The sequence below is a fragment of the Heteronotia binoei genome, chromosome 7 (assembly GCF_032191835.1).
Source record: "Heteronotia binoei isolate CCM8104 ecotype False Entrance Well chromosome 7, APGP_CSIRO_Hbin_v1, whole genome shotgun sequence".
Classification (NCBI taxonomy): Eukaryota; Metazoa; Chordata; class Lepidosauria; order Squamata; family Gekkonidae; genus Heteronotia; species Heteronotia binoei.
This window is the reverse complement of record NC_083229.1, coordinates 5,283,799-5,300,078: the sequence shown is the minus strand read 5'-3', so window position 1 is coordinate 5,300,078 and position 16,280 is coordinate 5,283,799. Positions and strand designations below refer to the sequence as shown.

The 16,280-nt window shown below is 49.0% G+C and overlaps 1 protein-coding gene across 1 annotated transcript in view; it reads right to left on the bottom strand.

Moving 5' to 3' along the window:
* Positions 1-16,280, bottom strand: part of LOC132574920 (rho GTPase-activating protein 39-like) — a 357,248-nt gene that overhangs the window by 76,516 nt on the left and 264,452 nt on the right. The window contains 1 exon segment of the mRNA XM_060243173.1: positions 5,581-6,558. Coding sequence (XP_060099156.1) covers positions 5,581-6,558 — 978 coding nt within the window.

Here is a 16,280-nt window from a genome sequence, read left to right as displayed (position 1 = left end):
CTTCTCTTATGTTCTTCTGTGACACAGAGTGTTGGACTGGATGGGCCATTGGCCTGATCTAACATGGCTTCTCTTATGTTCTTATGTGACACAGAGTGTTGGAATGGAGGGGCCATTGGCCTGATCTAACATGGCTTCTCTTAAGTTCTTATGTGTGATGCAGAGTGTTGGACTGGATGGGCCATTGGCCTGATCTAACATGGCTTCTCTTATGAGAGTCAAAGGTTCCGAAAGGAGCTCACGTCCTGATAATTTTATTCATCTCCAAGGCAGGGGTGTCAAACTCATTTGTTATGAGGGCCGGATCTGACATAAATTAGACTTTGCTGGGCCGGGCCATTTGTGTCCAAAAATGTAATCCCAGGTAGCAGAGATATAAACTTTATAAAGGCAAACACAATTAATGATCTTTTAAAGAAGCTTAAAACCTGCTTAAAACTTTAGCACTTGTTGGTCTGAAAGGTTTTTTCTTTGTATCTCTTCCATGGGATCCAGGGAACTTGGCAAAGGAAGTTCTGGCTCTTTCCTTCCTTCTCCAAGGGACCCAGAGGGGGAGGAGCCTCAGCCAATGGAAGGAAAAGAGGTGGGTTTTTTTAATAATGATTTTTAATTTATATCCCGCCCTCCCCGCCGAAGCAGGCTCAGGGCGGCTACAGAGCTCAGTAGCTTGGCTCAGTAGCTCTGCTGTGCGACTGAGAGCCTGGCAAAGAAAACTCTCCCTCACCCCCTCCCCAAGGGATGAGCCTCAGCCAATGGAGAAAACAGAGGCTTTACTCTGTAGCTCCTGTGCGATTGAGCAAGCCTTGCAAAGCAAGTTCTGCTGCAGAAGAAAGCAAGAGAGAGAGAGAGGAGAAAGCAGACGACAGCCAGTTGCTCGGGGGCCTGATAGGAACCCTCCGGGGGCCTGATTTGGCCCCTGGGCCACATGTTTGACACCCCTGCTCTAAGGTGCTACTGGAGTTGAATCTAGCTCTTCTACCACAGACAAACACAGCTTATCTCTGAAACTAAAGATGCAGGTTGCTGCACCCAATCCCACCTGTTCTTGAACTACTTGGGGTGCACACTGAATTTCCAATTCTGCAGTCCAACCCACCACAACCCTTGAACTGGAAAGTTTGTCCTGAAATGTAACAGGAGCTTTTAAGAAGGATCTAGACAAGCTGGAACGGGTCCAGAAGAGGGCGATGAAGATGGCGAGGGGTCTGGAATCTGGAGACCAAGTCCCATGAAGAAAGGTTGAATGAGCTGGGCATGTTTAGCCTGGAGAGGAGGCGGCTGAGAGGTGATAAGCTCACCATCTTCAAGTACTTGGAGGACTGTCCTATAGAGGATGGGGTGCAATTGTTTTCTGTGGCCCCAGAAGGTAGGACCAGAACCAATGGATTGAAATTAAATCAAAAGAGTTTCCGGCTCAACATCAGGAAGAACTTCCTGATCATTAGAGGGGCTCCTCAGTGGAACAGGCTTCCTCCTCGGGAGAAGAAGAAGAAGAAGAAGAAGATATTGGATTTATATCCCGCCCTCCACTCCGAAGAGTCTCAGAGCGGCTCACAATCTCCTTTATCTCCCTCCCCCACAACAGACACCCTGTGAGGTGGGTGGGGCTGGAGAGGACTCTCACAGCAGCTGCCCTTTCAAGGACAACTCTGTGAGAGCTATGGCTGACCCAAGGCCATTCCAGCAGGTGCAAGTGGAGGAGTGGGGAATCAAACCCGGTTCTCCCAGATAAGAGTCCGCACACTTAACCACTACACCAAACTGGCTCTCCTTCTAACTGGCTCGCCATCTTCATCGCCCTCCTCTGGACCCGTTACAGCTTGTCTAGATCCTTCTTAAAAGCTCCTGTTACATTTCAGGACAAACTTCCCAGTTCAAGGCGTTGTGGTGAGCTCTTCTTCCTTGGAGGTTTTGAAACAGAGGCTAGATGGCCATCTGACAGCAATGCTGTGAACTTAAGGGGAGGTCACTGAAGTTCCTGCATTGTGCAGGGGGTTCAACTAGATGACCCTGGGGTTCCCTTCTAACTCTATGATTCTGTGATTCTAGGAGACTCCAAAATGGCAACCAGACTCAGCGTGGGGAAGAAAGGTTGACTCATCATCAAAGCCCGGCCACGAAGGACTCTCTGAGCCACTTGTTGGGAAGGGCGGGAGAGAAGTCATAAAAATAAATAAATAAAATAAAATTCTGGGGGCCATTTTTCCAGTTCTTTACCCTCACTGGCCTTCGACTGGCTTTGCCCTCGCTGCCACCATTTGATCTGATTGGCCGTGGGAACTCTTTCTTGTGTCGATTAGGTGTCGGTAATGCTGACAAAATGACATTCGCTGCCACGGAATCAGAAAGAAAAGTAGCACGAGCGAAGGGACCCAAGAGACGCTGAGGGAAAGAAATTAAAATACCTCAGGGACTGTCTCCTCTTGTATGAACCTACCCGTGCCCCACAGGTCGCCTTCACTGTCCTTGCTTCAACTGCCCCTGAAGGGTGGGATCCCAAGAAAGGGCCTTCTCGGTCATGGCACCAAAACTTTCACACTCCCTTCCCAAAGTGAGTCGCCTGACCCGCCCTGTCAGCGCGGGTTTTGTGTTTTGTTTGTCATAACCCCAACAGCAGTCACTGTTTGGTGCCATGTTTGGTGCCATGTTGGAGAGCCAGTTTGGTGTAGTGGTTAAGTGTGCGGACTCTTATCTGGAAGAACCGGGTTTGATTCCCCACTCCTCCACTTGCACCTGCTGAAATGGCCTTGGGTCAGCCATAGCTCTGGCAGAGGTTGTCCTTGAAAGGGCAGCTGCTGTGAGAGCCCTCTCCAGCCCCACCCACCTCACAGGGTGTCTGTTGTGGAGGTGGGGGAAGGGAAAGGAGATTGTGAGCCGCTCTGAGACTCTTTGGAGTGGAGGGCGGGATATAAATCCAATATCTTCATCTACCTCACAGGGTGTCTGTTGTGGGGGAGGAAGGGAAAGGAGATTGTGAGCCGCTCTGAGACTCTTTGGAGTGGAGGGCGGGATATAAATCCAATATCTTCATCTACCTCACAGGGTGTCTGTTGTGGGGGAGGAAGGGAAAGGAGATTGTGAGCCGCTCTGAGACTCTTTGGAGTGGAGGGCGGGATATAAATCCAGTATCTTCATCTACCTCACAGGGTGTCTGTTGTGGGGGAGGAAGATAAAGGAGATTGTGAGCCACTCTGAGACTCTTCAGAGTGGAGGGCGGGATATAAATCCAATATCTTCTTCTTCTTCTTCTTCTGTTCCCGCCCCCGTTTGGTTATTTTATAATATTAATTATATGTTCTAATTATTCAAAGGGTTTTTTTTTTTAAAAAAACAACAACATTGCCACCCTGGGGATCCTGACTGGGAGGAAAGGCGGCAACAAATTGTTTTAAAGGAATAATAAATAAAAAATAGTAATTAAAAAAAAAGGCGCCAAGCAGCAGCAGAACCAAAAAAACACCAAACGGCATCAAAACTTGAAACTCCGACAAGGAATCAAAGTGGCACCAAGCAACGACAGAACAATGAAACCCCCACTAAACAGCATCAAAATTTTGAGTTTCCAGCAAGGTGCTCATTTGGAAATTGAGCCAACGGAAGACGACTGAAGAAGACTGCAGATTTATACCCCGCCCTTATCTCTGAATTAGAATCTCAGAAGGGCTTACAATCTCCTATATCTTCTCCCCCCACAACAGACACCCTGTGAGGTGGGTGGGGCTGAGAGGGCTCTCCCAGAAGCTGCCCTTTCAAGGACAGAGACTCAGAGCGGCCTACAATCTCCTATATCTTTTCCCCCCACAACAGACACCCTGTGAGGTGGGTGGGGCTGAGAGAGCTCTCCCAGAAGCTGCCCTTTCAAGGACAGAGACTCAGAGCGGCCTACAATCTCCTATATCTTTCCCCCCCACAACAGACACCCTGTGAGGTGGGTGGGGCTGAAACAGCTCTCCCAGAAGCTGCCCTTTCAAGGACAGAGACTCAGAGCGGCCTACAATCTCCTATATCTTTTCCCCCACAACAGACACCCTGTGAGGTGGGTGGGGCTGAGAGAGCTCTCCCAGAAGCTGCCCTTTCAAGGACAGAGACTCAGAGCGGCCTACAATCTCCTATATCTTTCCCCCCCACAACAGACACCCTGTGAGGTGGGTGGGGCTGAAACAGCTCTCCCAGAAGCTGCCCTTTCAAGGACAGAGACTCAGAGCGGCCTACAATCTCCTATATCTTTTCCCCCCACAACAGACACCCTGTGAGGTAGGTGAGTCTGAGGCTGATTCCGCATTAACCTTGCTCCAGGGCAGACTTCTGTTTTTCTCCAGAGCAAGCTAACGATTTCGCACCAGCTGCTCCGTGCCGCCATTTTGTCTTGGGGCAACCCGCGATTTGCCGTGCAGCAGTATAAACCAGAAAAAACAGGTTTGAGCTGTGGCGCAGCAGATCGCTGGTTGCCCTGGGGCAAAATGGTGGTGGGAAGCAGCTGGTGCGAAATCTTGCTCCGGAGAGAAACGGAAGCCTGCCCCCGAGCAAGGTTAGTGTGGAATCAGCCTGAGATAACTCTTTTAAGAACTACTCTTGAGACCGCAGCTCTTTCAGGAACTGTGACTAACTGTGACCCAATGACACTCAGCAGCGGCATGTGGAGAAACAGGGAATCAAACCCGGTTCTCCCGGATAAGAGTCCGTGCACTTAACCACCACACCAAACTGACGGAGCGCTGAGCTACATCCCATGGATTCACTGGGTGAGCAGTGGTAAAAGTAACCATCTCCCGACACACACAAAAAAGCCCTCGTCAGCCTTTTGCCTCAGAGTGTGGCTCCCGACACCCAAGAAAAACACCTCAGGATCCAACCCCCCTAAGCGGAGTTAGTGTGAACTAGCTCGGCGTTTTTTAGTCTCTGGCTCACACATTTTTGTCTTAGCTCATGAAAAATGGCCCCAGAGCAAGTATGCCGGAGCTCGCAACGTTAATGCTAGTAGTTCACAAAGGAGGATTTTCGCTCACAAGACTCCGCAGCTTAAGAGGGAAGATTGGATCCAACCCTTCTTAACCATTATCTCCAACTCTACCCCAAAGACATCGTTCGCTTCCATGGCGGACGATTCCAGGACGCTGCCGATACCCGACCCCCACCTGGCCTTGTGGTTTCAACATGCCTTACCTGAGACGGATGCAGGTAGGGCTCAGGTGAAGCCAGGTTCGTCTGCACAGACACGCTCTTCTCCAGGAGGATCTGAGGGAAGCCCAGCTTCTCAAAGGTGTTGCGCTTCCAGTGCTTGTTCTCCTGTTGCGCCAGGGCCTCGTCCTCGCTGAAGGCCCGCACCACTGGGCCCGGCATGGGCAGAGGCACGGCCCCATCGCTCTCGTAGCCCGAGCCGTCCTTCTGGGAGTCCCAGCTGCTCCGCTGCTTCATGTGGTAGTGGGCTTGCTGAGCCTCCCAAGCCAGCCGGGCCTGAGCCAAGAAGGGCTCTGGGAAGCCCCTCATCGACTCGCCCTCCATCGACCGCTCTCCGTGCGATTCATCTGAGATCTGTTGCAGCCGGACGGCGGCCTCTCCTCCGGGGGCCCATCCTCCCGCTCCCCCGAGCCATCCGTGGAGGAGGCGTTGGGGTCGTACGAGAGGGAGGGCTTCCGGCTTTTCCGTTTGCGAGTGCCGGGGGAGTAACCCGTGGAAGACATGGTGTTCTGTTGGCTGGACCAGGACATGGAGTCTTCCCCCTGGGAAGTCTGGCTGATCGAGGGGCTATGCCGGAAGTCGGACCCTTCCATGCTGCTGTAGTCCCCAGATTTGATCTCCAAGCGTTGGTCCCTCATCAGGCAGGGGCTGTGCTGCAAGGAGTAGGAGCCGCCGATAGGGTTGGGAGAATATTTGTGACGGAGTCCGGTCTTCATCTTGGGGCTGGACCCCGACTGCTCAACGTAGACCAGTTGGCGGACATATTCCTTGCCGGCGGGGCTGTACTCCAGGCTCATGAAACGATCGGGACCCTTCTGCTTGGTCAACACCAGCTGCTGGTAGGGGGAGTTGGAGCCCTGCTTGGGGGACTGCAGGAAAGGGTGGGGCTTGCGGATGGGCGATTTCTGGGGGGAACCAGCTTTGTAGCTACCGCTGGCCTCGAACTGCATGTCCACGGGGGGCTCGTCGTAGATGGGGGCCTGGTACTCCATGGGGGGTTCCTCGTACAAAGGTGGCTCGTAGGCATAGCGCGGGGAAGAGGGCTGGGACTCGCTGGAGTGCTTCCGGTACTGGGTCTGGAGCGGGGAACAGAACGACTCCCCCCGCCCCAGAAGCGGGGAGCAGCTGCCCATGTGCTCGGCCCGTTTTAGGAAGGGGGACTGCTTCCTCTCCGGGAAGAAGACAGAGTTGTCCGAATCGGGGGCAAAGGTTTGGAGGTTAGGAGAGGGCTGGCCTCCCGAGGGCCTGCGCGATCGCGTCCCCTGCTGGTTGTCGGGGATGTAGCCGTTGCCTTGGTGCATGAGAAAGCTGGGCTCGCGATCTGTCACTTTGATGAGCATCCGTTCCTTGGTGCCCGTGTTCCATCTGAGAGATGATGCCCTGAGCAGAGGAAAGAGAACACAAAGAGGAAGTGAGAAACAGGGGTGGCAGAAAACTCACATTCTCATCAATACTGTGACCAGGGCCTTTTTATAGCCAGAACTCCTTTGCATATTAGGCCACGCTCCCTGATGTAGCCAATCCTCCAAGAGCTTACAGGGCCTACATCAAGGGGTGTGGCCTAATATGCAAAGGAGTTCTGGCTGCCAAAAAACCCCTGACTTGTTACATATGCTAAACCCACTCTCACTGAGTATAGCAATACATCCACAGTAGTCCAATGTATTTCTCTTCAATAATAGTGTATCAGAAAAAAATTTTGTATTGACATACTCGAATAAGGGATATTGGCTGTTTATTTCATGACATATACTTAACCCATTTTATGTATTCTTTTTTTGCTAATGGCAAACTAGGATGATGCTTATAGTGTATAGAATGATGTTAAAAAGTAAATTAGGTGGACAAGGAAATACACGTCCTTTTGTTTTACCTAGTCTTGCAGCAACAGCAATCAACAGGCAGCTTTTCTTATTTTTTTATTGCTATCCAGACCAAATGGCCTTCCAATTTATTACACTGTTCTGCCATCTGATCCTAACTTTGTATCGGTTTACACTCTTAATCCACCAACTGCATGTATTTCAGCCCACTGTACCCCCATCCCCTCATCTGAAGAAGTACCCATGCATACAAAAGCTTAAATTCTGAATAAAACTTTGTTGGTCTTGACTCCGACTTTGTTCTGCGGCTATCATATACAATCAACACGCTAGATCAGAAATCTCCAACGGGAAGTCATGGTGCCCGGCACCTTTTCTGACACTCACCAAGTGTTTTTAGAAAATGGGTGGGACCGGTGCAGCTTTTGCCCAATGATGCTTTGGATTGGACTCTGGAAATCTGATTGGCTCTGCGGATATTTTTTAAAATCTTGCTTTGGCAGCAGCTGCCAACAAGTGTTTTCTCCTCTGTGACTGAAGTTAAGCTGCGGCAGCCATTTTGTTGCCAGCTACACTTCCGGCGGCAGCCATTTTTTGGCTGTGTCAGGATTCCAAAGGTGCCCATGGCTTCAAAAAAGTTGGAGGGCCCTGTGCCACTCTGTACACAAGGACATAAGAGAAGCCATGTTGGATCAGGCCAATGGCCCATCCAGTCCAACACTCTGTGTCACACATAAGAACATAAGAGAAGCCATTTTGGATCAGGCCAGTGGCCCATCCAGTCCAACACTCTGTGTCACACATAAGAATATAAGAGAAGCAATGTTCGATCAGGCCAATGGCGCATCCAGTCCAACACTCTGTGTCACATAAGAACATAAGAGAAGCCATGTTGGATCAGGCCAATGGTCCATCCAGTCTAACACTCTGTGTCACATAAGAACCTAAGAGAAGCCATGCTGGATCAGGCCAATGGCCCCTCCAGTCCAACACTCTGTCACACATAAGAGCATAAGAGAAGCCATGTTGGATCAGGCCAATGGCCCATCCAGTCCAACACTCTGTGTCACACAGTGGCCATATATATATATATTTATTTAACCCCCCTCTTGAAGCTGGCTATGCTTGTAGCCACCACCATCTCCTGTGGCAGTGAATTCCACATGTTAATCACTCTTTGGGTGAAGAAGTACTTCAGTTTGGTGTAGTGGTTAAGTGTGCGGACTCTTATCTGGGAGAACCGGGTTTGATTCCCCACTCCTCCACTTGCACCTGCTAGCATGGCCTTGGGTCAGCCATAGCCCTGGCAGAGGTTGTCCTTGAAAGGGCAGCTGCTGTGAGAGCCCTCTCCAGCCCCACCTCACAGGGTGTCTGTTGTGGGGGAGGAAGGTAAAGGAGATTGTGAGCCGCTCTGAGACTCTTCGGAGTGGAGGGCGGGATATAAATCCAATATCTTCTTCTTCTTCTTCTTCTTTTATCCGTTTTAACCCGACTGCTCAGCAATTTCATCGAATGCCCACGAGTTCTTGTATTGTGAGAAAGGGAGAAAAGGACTTCTTCCTCTACTTTCTCCATCCCATGCATAATCTTGTCAACCTCTCTCATGTCACCCCGCAGTCGACATTTCTCCAAGCTAAAGAGTCCCAAGCATTTTAACCTTTCTTCATAGGGAAAGTGTTCCAGCCCTTTAATCATTCTAATTGCCCTTTTCTGGACTTTCTCCAATGCTAAAATATCCTTTTTGAGGTGCGGCGACCAGAACTGCACACAGTACTCCAAATGAGACCGCACCATCGATTTATACAGGGGCATTATGATACTGGCTGATCTGTTTTCAATTCCCTTCCTAATAATTCCCAGCATGGCGTTGGCCATGGTACATATTCGAAAAGGACACCAGCCCCGCTGAGAGACTTTCCATTCTACACCGAGAAAGCAAAAACCACGGTGGGAGGTCAGGAGTCGCCTAGAAGGATACTCAAATGACTGAGAAACATGTTCTCTGGCTGGGAATACACAGTTCACACCAAACAGCTCTGAGAAATGCCTTTTCCCCACTTATTGAAAGAAACAGGAAAATGCCCCTGCCACTTCGGTTGTGCCCCTAGTGGGCTTCAGTAAAAGCTCTAAGATCTCAAAAGGTGTGACAAAGGAGAGGCCCTGGATGGAGGAGAAGAAGCAGTCAAGAGGACCCCCGTTAGAAGGAGTGCCAATTAGCGTTCCCTCAACATGCAGTCTTCTCCAGAAAGTTGCACTGGATGTATTTATTTATTTAGAACATTTCTACGCCATCCCTCCAGAAATATTGCTTAAGATGGCTTACAAAGTAAAAGATCAGTCACAGAAATAATTACCATTAATGAACGACTTAAAAAACCCAGCAAGACACAAAACTGAGCATTTAATTATTTACACGTGGAAGTCTTTTAAGAGTTTCCCACACATCCAAAGCTATGGGCAAGCATTCTTGCTTTGACCATATAATCAAAGCCCCCGTAACTCATCCCCAAGGCACGTCCAAGGGCCATGGCTTGCTGTTCAGAAGACCAGAAGTATTATTCAGCTCTAGGGGAAAAGGAAGAGGAGGAAGAGGCTTAATACCTTGCCCTTCACTTAGAGAGGCATATAATCTTCCCTCCCTCTCCCCAGAACAGACACCATGTGAGGTAGGTGCTGCTGAGATAGAGAACTGCTCTTGAGAGAACTGTGACTGACTTGAGGTCATTCGGCAGCTGTATGTGGAGGAGGGGGTATGAAAATCCAGTTCTCCGGATTAGAGTCCACTGCCCTTTTTAAAAAGTTAAATAATGTTATTGAAGACTATTGCAATGATATAAAATACCCACTCAACAGTATCATTCAAATAAACAAACAGCCAGTGAATAACCTTAAAATATAAACGGTACACAGAGTTGGGAGAAATGATATCCCATAACAATTACAGGTATTTATTATTTATTAATTCGATTTATATCCCACCCTCCCCGCCGAAACAGGCTCAGGGTGGCTATTAGAATCAGGCCTTGAAATCAGGTATTAGAATCAGGCCTAGAACATAAGAACATTAGAGAAGCCATGTTGGATCAGGCCAGTGGCCCCTCCAGTCCAACACTCTGAATCACATAAGAACATAGGAGAAGCCATGTTAGATCAGGCCAACGGCCCATCCAGTCCAACACTCTGTGTCACACAGTGGCCAATATGTGTGTGTGTACACACATACACACACACACATATATATGTATACACACACACATACATACATATACACACATATACACACACAGAGTATATATATATACTGTGGCTAATAGCCACTGATGGACCTCTGTTGCATATTTGTATCCAATCCCCTCTTGAAGCTGGCTATGCTTGTAGCCGCCACCACCTCCTGTGGCAGTGAATTCCACATGTTAATCACCCTTTGGGTGAAGAAGGACTTCCTTTTATCTGTTTCAGCAGGAGCTCACTGGAGCGCAACTCCTGAACCTTTCTTTCTTTCTTTTTTTTAAACTTTCCAATACTTTATTGTAACAAAAATAAGTTTAATTTACAAATAAAAATAATAATATTAAACATTCAACACTTTTCTACTCTGGTTCTTACAAAAACATCTTGTAATTGGCTTACTATAATATTACTATATTATAGTAAGGAGAGAGGGAGGGGACGAGAGGGAGGGAGAGAGGAAGGAAGGAAGGAAAGGAGGGAGGAAGGATGGAAAGGAGAGGAGGGGAGGGAGGGAGGAGAGGGAGAGATGGAAGGGAAAGGAGGGGAGGGAGGAGAGGGAGGAAGGAAGGAAGGAAGGAAGGAAGGAAGGAAGGAAGGAAGGAAGGAAGGAAGGAAGGAAGGAAGGGAGGGAGGGAGGGAGGAAAGGAAGGAGGGAGGGAGGGAAGGAAGGAAGGAGTGAGGGAGGGAGGGAAGGAAGGAGGGAAGGAGGAAAGAAGAAAGAAAGAAAGAAAGAAAGAAAGAAAGAAAGAAAGAAAGAAAGAAAGAAAGAAAGAAAGAAAGAAAGAAAGAAAGAATCCACATATGGTGCTCTGACCTGTGGATCCCATTCTCCCCGCAATTACCATTCCAACAGCATCTCCTCCAATCAAGCACTTCAACTCTAATTGGGATTTGCAGCAAAACTGAGGCTCGCCTCTCTGCCTCCAATTAATATTGCATGAACAGAAATAATTATCACCTCCGCGTAGTCTCGGCTCTGCAATATTAACTCTTTTGGGATTGTGCAACTCAGGTTCTACGGCTGTGGTGCTCAAGCTCCGCTCCACCACCTTGTCCGCAGAAGACCTCCAGCACATCTACCGAGGGGGAGGTACCCCTGTGCAATGAAGAGCATTCTGGGGAGGGGGGTTGCCAATACCGGGTTGAGATATTTCTGGAGATCCGGAAAGGGGGCAGACTTCAGCAGGGCAGAATATCATAGAATCCACCCTCCAAAGCAGCCTTTTCTCCAGAAGAACTTATGCATACTGCCTCTGCAAGAATTCCAGGCCCCATCTGGAGGTTGGGAACTCTGGCACCTCATCATCCAGGACACACCCTCCTGCCGCTAGATGGGGCTGCTGGACCTCACTTTCATCCTGTGTGAACTGCAGATATTCCACAACCGTGGAATCCACGGGATCCACAGGTCAGAGCACCATACGTGGATTCTTTCTTTCTTTCTTTCTTTCTTTCTTTCTTTCTTTCTTTCTTTCTTTCTTTCTTTCTTTCTTTCTTTCTTTCTCTTTCTTTCTTCCTTCCTTCCTTCCTTTTGGATTTTGAGGCCTGAAGTCAAAAAGCAAAACGGAGAAGGTAAAATGAGTGGATCTGGACATTGGCATCCCCCCATAAGTGTGGTTTCCAAGATGGTGAGCCTCGCTGGCTGGGAGCCCTTTAAGAAAGGACCAAGGAACCCTTTGAGGAAGGACCAAGGAACAAAAGCAGCAAGAAAGGCTGGAGAGAAGGCAGGAAAGGCAATCTCGAGGGACTAAGGAAGAGTCCCCCACCAGGTCTCCCACAGCAGTGGTTCCCACCCTTTTTGGCACCAGAGACTGGTTTTGTGGACGACAATTTTTCCAGGGACTGGGGGGGGGGGGGGCAATGATTTTGGCATGATACAACTGTGCACTTTATTTCTATTGGTGTGGCATGGTGGTTAAGTGTGCAGACTCTTATCTGGGCGGACTGGGTTTGATTCCCCGCTCCTCCTCCACTTGCAGCTGCTGGAATGGCCTTGGGTCAGCCATAGCTCTCACAGGAGTTGTCCTTGAAAAAGCAGCTTTTGTCAGAGCTCTCTCAGCCCCAACCACCTCACAGGGTGTCTGTTGTGGAGGGAGAAGATATAGAAGATTGTAAGCCGCTCTAAGACTCTGAAATTTGGAATGGAGGGCAGGATATAAATCCGTCATCATCATAGTCTTCTTCTTCATCTTCTTCCTCTTCTTCTTCTTCTTATTATTACTACATTGTAATATAAAATGAAATAATTATACTCACGGCCCAGTTGCTAACAGCCCACGGACCAGTACCGGTCCACAGCCTGGGGGTTGGGGATTTCTGCCCTACACCTAGGTGGTTTAAAACTTTCCACCACTAGGGGAGCAGCCCCATCTAACTCAAATATCAGGCTCTGTGCAGAAAAGAAAGCCCCGTGGACAGAGCCTCTGTTTTCACATGGAAGAGTTCAGCTTCAACCCCTCCCACAGGAAAGTGCCTTACACTGAATCAGACCCTTGCTCCATAGAGGGCCCAGTATTGTTGACTCCATGGGTGGCCAAAGTGGGGCTTTCACATATACTGTGTGGCTCACAAAGCCCCCACCACCCTGCCAGCCAGCTTGGAGAAGGCATTTGTCTCTTTAAATCACTTACTCCAGCCAAGACAGCTGGCAGCTTGGAGAATGCATTTAAAGTTGCTTTCTTTCCACCTGCACCTCCCTCCCACATATATTTGAGAGCCAGTTTGCTGTAGTGGTGAAGTGCGTGGACTTTTATCTGGGAGAACCGGGTTTGATTCCCCACTCCTCCACTTGCACCTGCTGGAATGGCCTTGGGTCAGCCATAGCTCTTGTAGGAGTTGTCCTTGAAAGGCAGCTGCTGTGAGAGCCCTCTCAGCCCCACCCACCTCACAGGGTGTCTGCTGTGGGGGAAGAAGATATAGGAGATTGTAAGCTGCTCTGAAACTCTGATTCAGAGAGAAGGGCGGGGTATAAATCTGCAATTACTCTTCTTCTTTGCCCTTTTTTCCTTCCCTCTCTCCCTAATAACATAAGAGAAGCCATGTTGGATCAGGCCAGTGGCCCATCCAGTCCAACACTCTGTGTAACACATAAGAACATAAAAGAAGCCATGTAGGATCAGGCCAATGGCCATCCAGTCCAACACTCTGTGTCACACATAAGGACATAAGAGAAGCCATGTTGGATCAGGCCAGTGGCCCATCCAGTCCAACACTCTGTGTCACACATAAGAACATAAGAGAAGCCATGTTGGATCAGGCCAGTGGCCCATCCAGTCCAACACTCTGTGTCACACATAAGAACATGAGAGAAGCAATGTTTGATCAGGCCATTGGCCCATCCAGTCCAACACTCTGTATCACACATAGGAACATAAGAGAAGCCATGTTGAATCAGGCCAGTGGCCCATCCAGTCCAACACTCTGTGTCACACATAGGAACATAAGAGCAGCCATGTTGGATCAGGCCAATGGCCCATCCAGTCCAACACTCTGTATCTCACATAAGAGAAGCCCTGTTGGATCAGGCCAGTGGCCCATCCAGTCCAACACTCTGTGTCACACATAAAAACATAAAAGAAGCCATGTAGGATCAGGCCAATGGCCCATCCAGTCCAACACTCTGTGTCACACATAAGGACATAAGAGAAACCATGTTGGATCAGGCCAGTGGCCCATCCAGTCCAACACTCTGTGTCACACATAAGAACATAAGAGAAGCCATGTTGGATCAGGCCAGTGGCCCATCCAGTCCAACACTCTGTGTCACACATAAGAACATAAGAGAAGCAATGTTTGATCAGGCCATTGGCCCATCCAGTCCAACACTCTGTATCACACATAGGAACATAAGAGAAGCCATGTTGAATCAGGCCAGTGGCCCATCCAGTCCAACACTCTGTGTCACACATAGGAACATAAGAGCAGCCATGTTGGATCAGGCCAATGGCCCATCCAGTCCAACACTCTGTATCTCACATAAGAGAAGCCCTGTTGGATCAGGCCAGTGGCCCATCCAGTCCAACACTCTGTGTCACACATAAGAACATAAGAGAAGCCATGTTGGATCAGGCCAGTGGCCCATCCAGTCCAACACTGTATCACACATAAGAACATAAGAGAAGCCATGTTGGATCAGGCCAATGGCCCATCCAGTCCAACACTCTGTGTCACACAGTGGCCAATATATGTCCAACACTCTCTCCCTCCCTCCAACATCTGATGCTCATGTCTTCTGGCTCTCAAACATCTGAAGTTTATTCTATGTGACTCTTACGTTAAGCAGGTTCGTCCACCCCTGGTCTAACTCAGACTGGCAGCAGCTCTCCTGGATTCCAGGCAGAGGTCACCTACTGCTTGGTCCCTTCAAACTGGAGATGCTGCTGGGAATCAAACCTGGGACCTTCTACATGCCAAGCAGATGCTCGACCACTAAGCCGCGGCCCCTTTCCAGCTCCTATTTAAGGGATCTTATACCACAAAACCAGGACAAAGAGCCGCTGAGCTACGGAGGGCACAGCCTAACCTTGATGTGACTGACAGCTGATATGACTCCATTCACGGCAGCGGCTTGTTTTTCCGTTCCTTTTTATTAGTGCTTTGTCCTCTCCGGTTCTTCTCCCTTTTATTACTGAGACAGCTCTGCGCAATGGGATGGCAACAGACCTCCGTGAACCCTTTTGAGCTCCTCCGACGGGCGATCGGTAGCGTTTGTCCAGGAAATTCAGAATCCCGCAGCCCGTTGTTGTGTGTTTAAGTTGACAGAAAGGGGCCTTTCGTGAAAGCTCCGCATGGTTCATTGACTGCTTGGATAGCAGCGATTCCAGACACCCTGGGAACGTCTTTGAAAACTGGGCTGAGTCCATGACATGCTGTTTCTCCATCGTAACGCACACTGGGCCACTCAGCCCTTCCTCAGACCCTCAAAAAATCACAACGCAGCATTCCCTTCCGTGGGAACCAGCCAGGGCCAAGCATTAAGTGAGACTGTTTTGGGCTAAACAGTTGCCAAGTATTTCACAATTTACTTCAGCGTATGTATTTTACAGGCCTTGGTTCATATTTTAATCTGATTTCTGTTCCAGCGCTCTTCCTGAGACCTGCTGAGACAGAAGTGGTCTGCCTTTCGAGACCCGGGACAATCCTTGAATGAGGGCTGGCGTGTGGGGGTAGGCCAAGTAGAACCCTAGAATCCTAGAACTGGAAGGGACCTCCAAGGTCATCTAGTCCAACCCCTTGCACAATGCAGGAAACCCACAAACACCTCCCTCTAAATTCACAGGATCTTCACTGCTGTCAGATGGCCATCTAGCCTCTGTTTAACAACCTCCAAGGAAGGAGAGCCCACCACCTCCCAAGGAGGAAGCCTGTTCCACTGAGGAACCGCTCTAATGGTCAGGATGTTCTTCCTAATTATAGTATCATAGAGTTGGAAGGGACCTCCAGGGTCATCCAGTCCAACCCCCTGCACAATGCGGGAAACTCACAACAAACCCCTCCCCTTAAATTCACAGGATCTTCATCGCTGTCAGATGGTCATCTAGCCTCTGTTGAAAGACCTCCAAGGAAGGAGAGCCCACCACCTCCCGAGGAGGAAGCCTGTTCCACTGAGGAATTGCTCTAACGGTCAGGAAGTTCTTCCTAATGCTGAGCCAGAAACTCTTTTGATTTAATTTCAACCCATTGGTTCTGGTCTGATGTTCAGGGGCCACAGAAAACAATTCCACCCCATCTTCTATATGACAGCCCTTCAAGTACTTGAAGATGGTGATCCTATCACCTCTCAGCCGCCTCCTCTCCAGGCTAGAAACATAGGACTGGCTCTTTATTTTTATTTTTTTAAGTTAGTTGTCTATGTTTATCCTTCCCCACTCAACCCAAGCTCTGTTCAGACACCAAACAAAGGACAAAAAAGGCAAAGACAAATTCAACCCAAAATATACCGACAATGTTAAAAGTCCCAAGCTAACCTCAAAATAAATATTATCGAATGTATATACGGCGTACACAATGGCAAAGATTTAAAGGCTTAAAATGAACAGTCTGAAGATC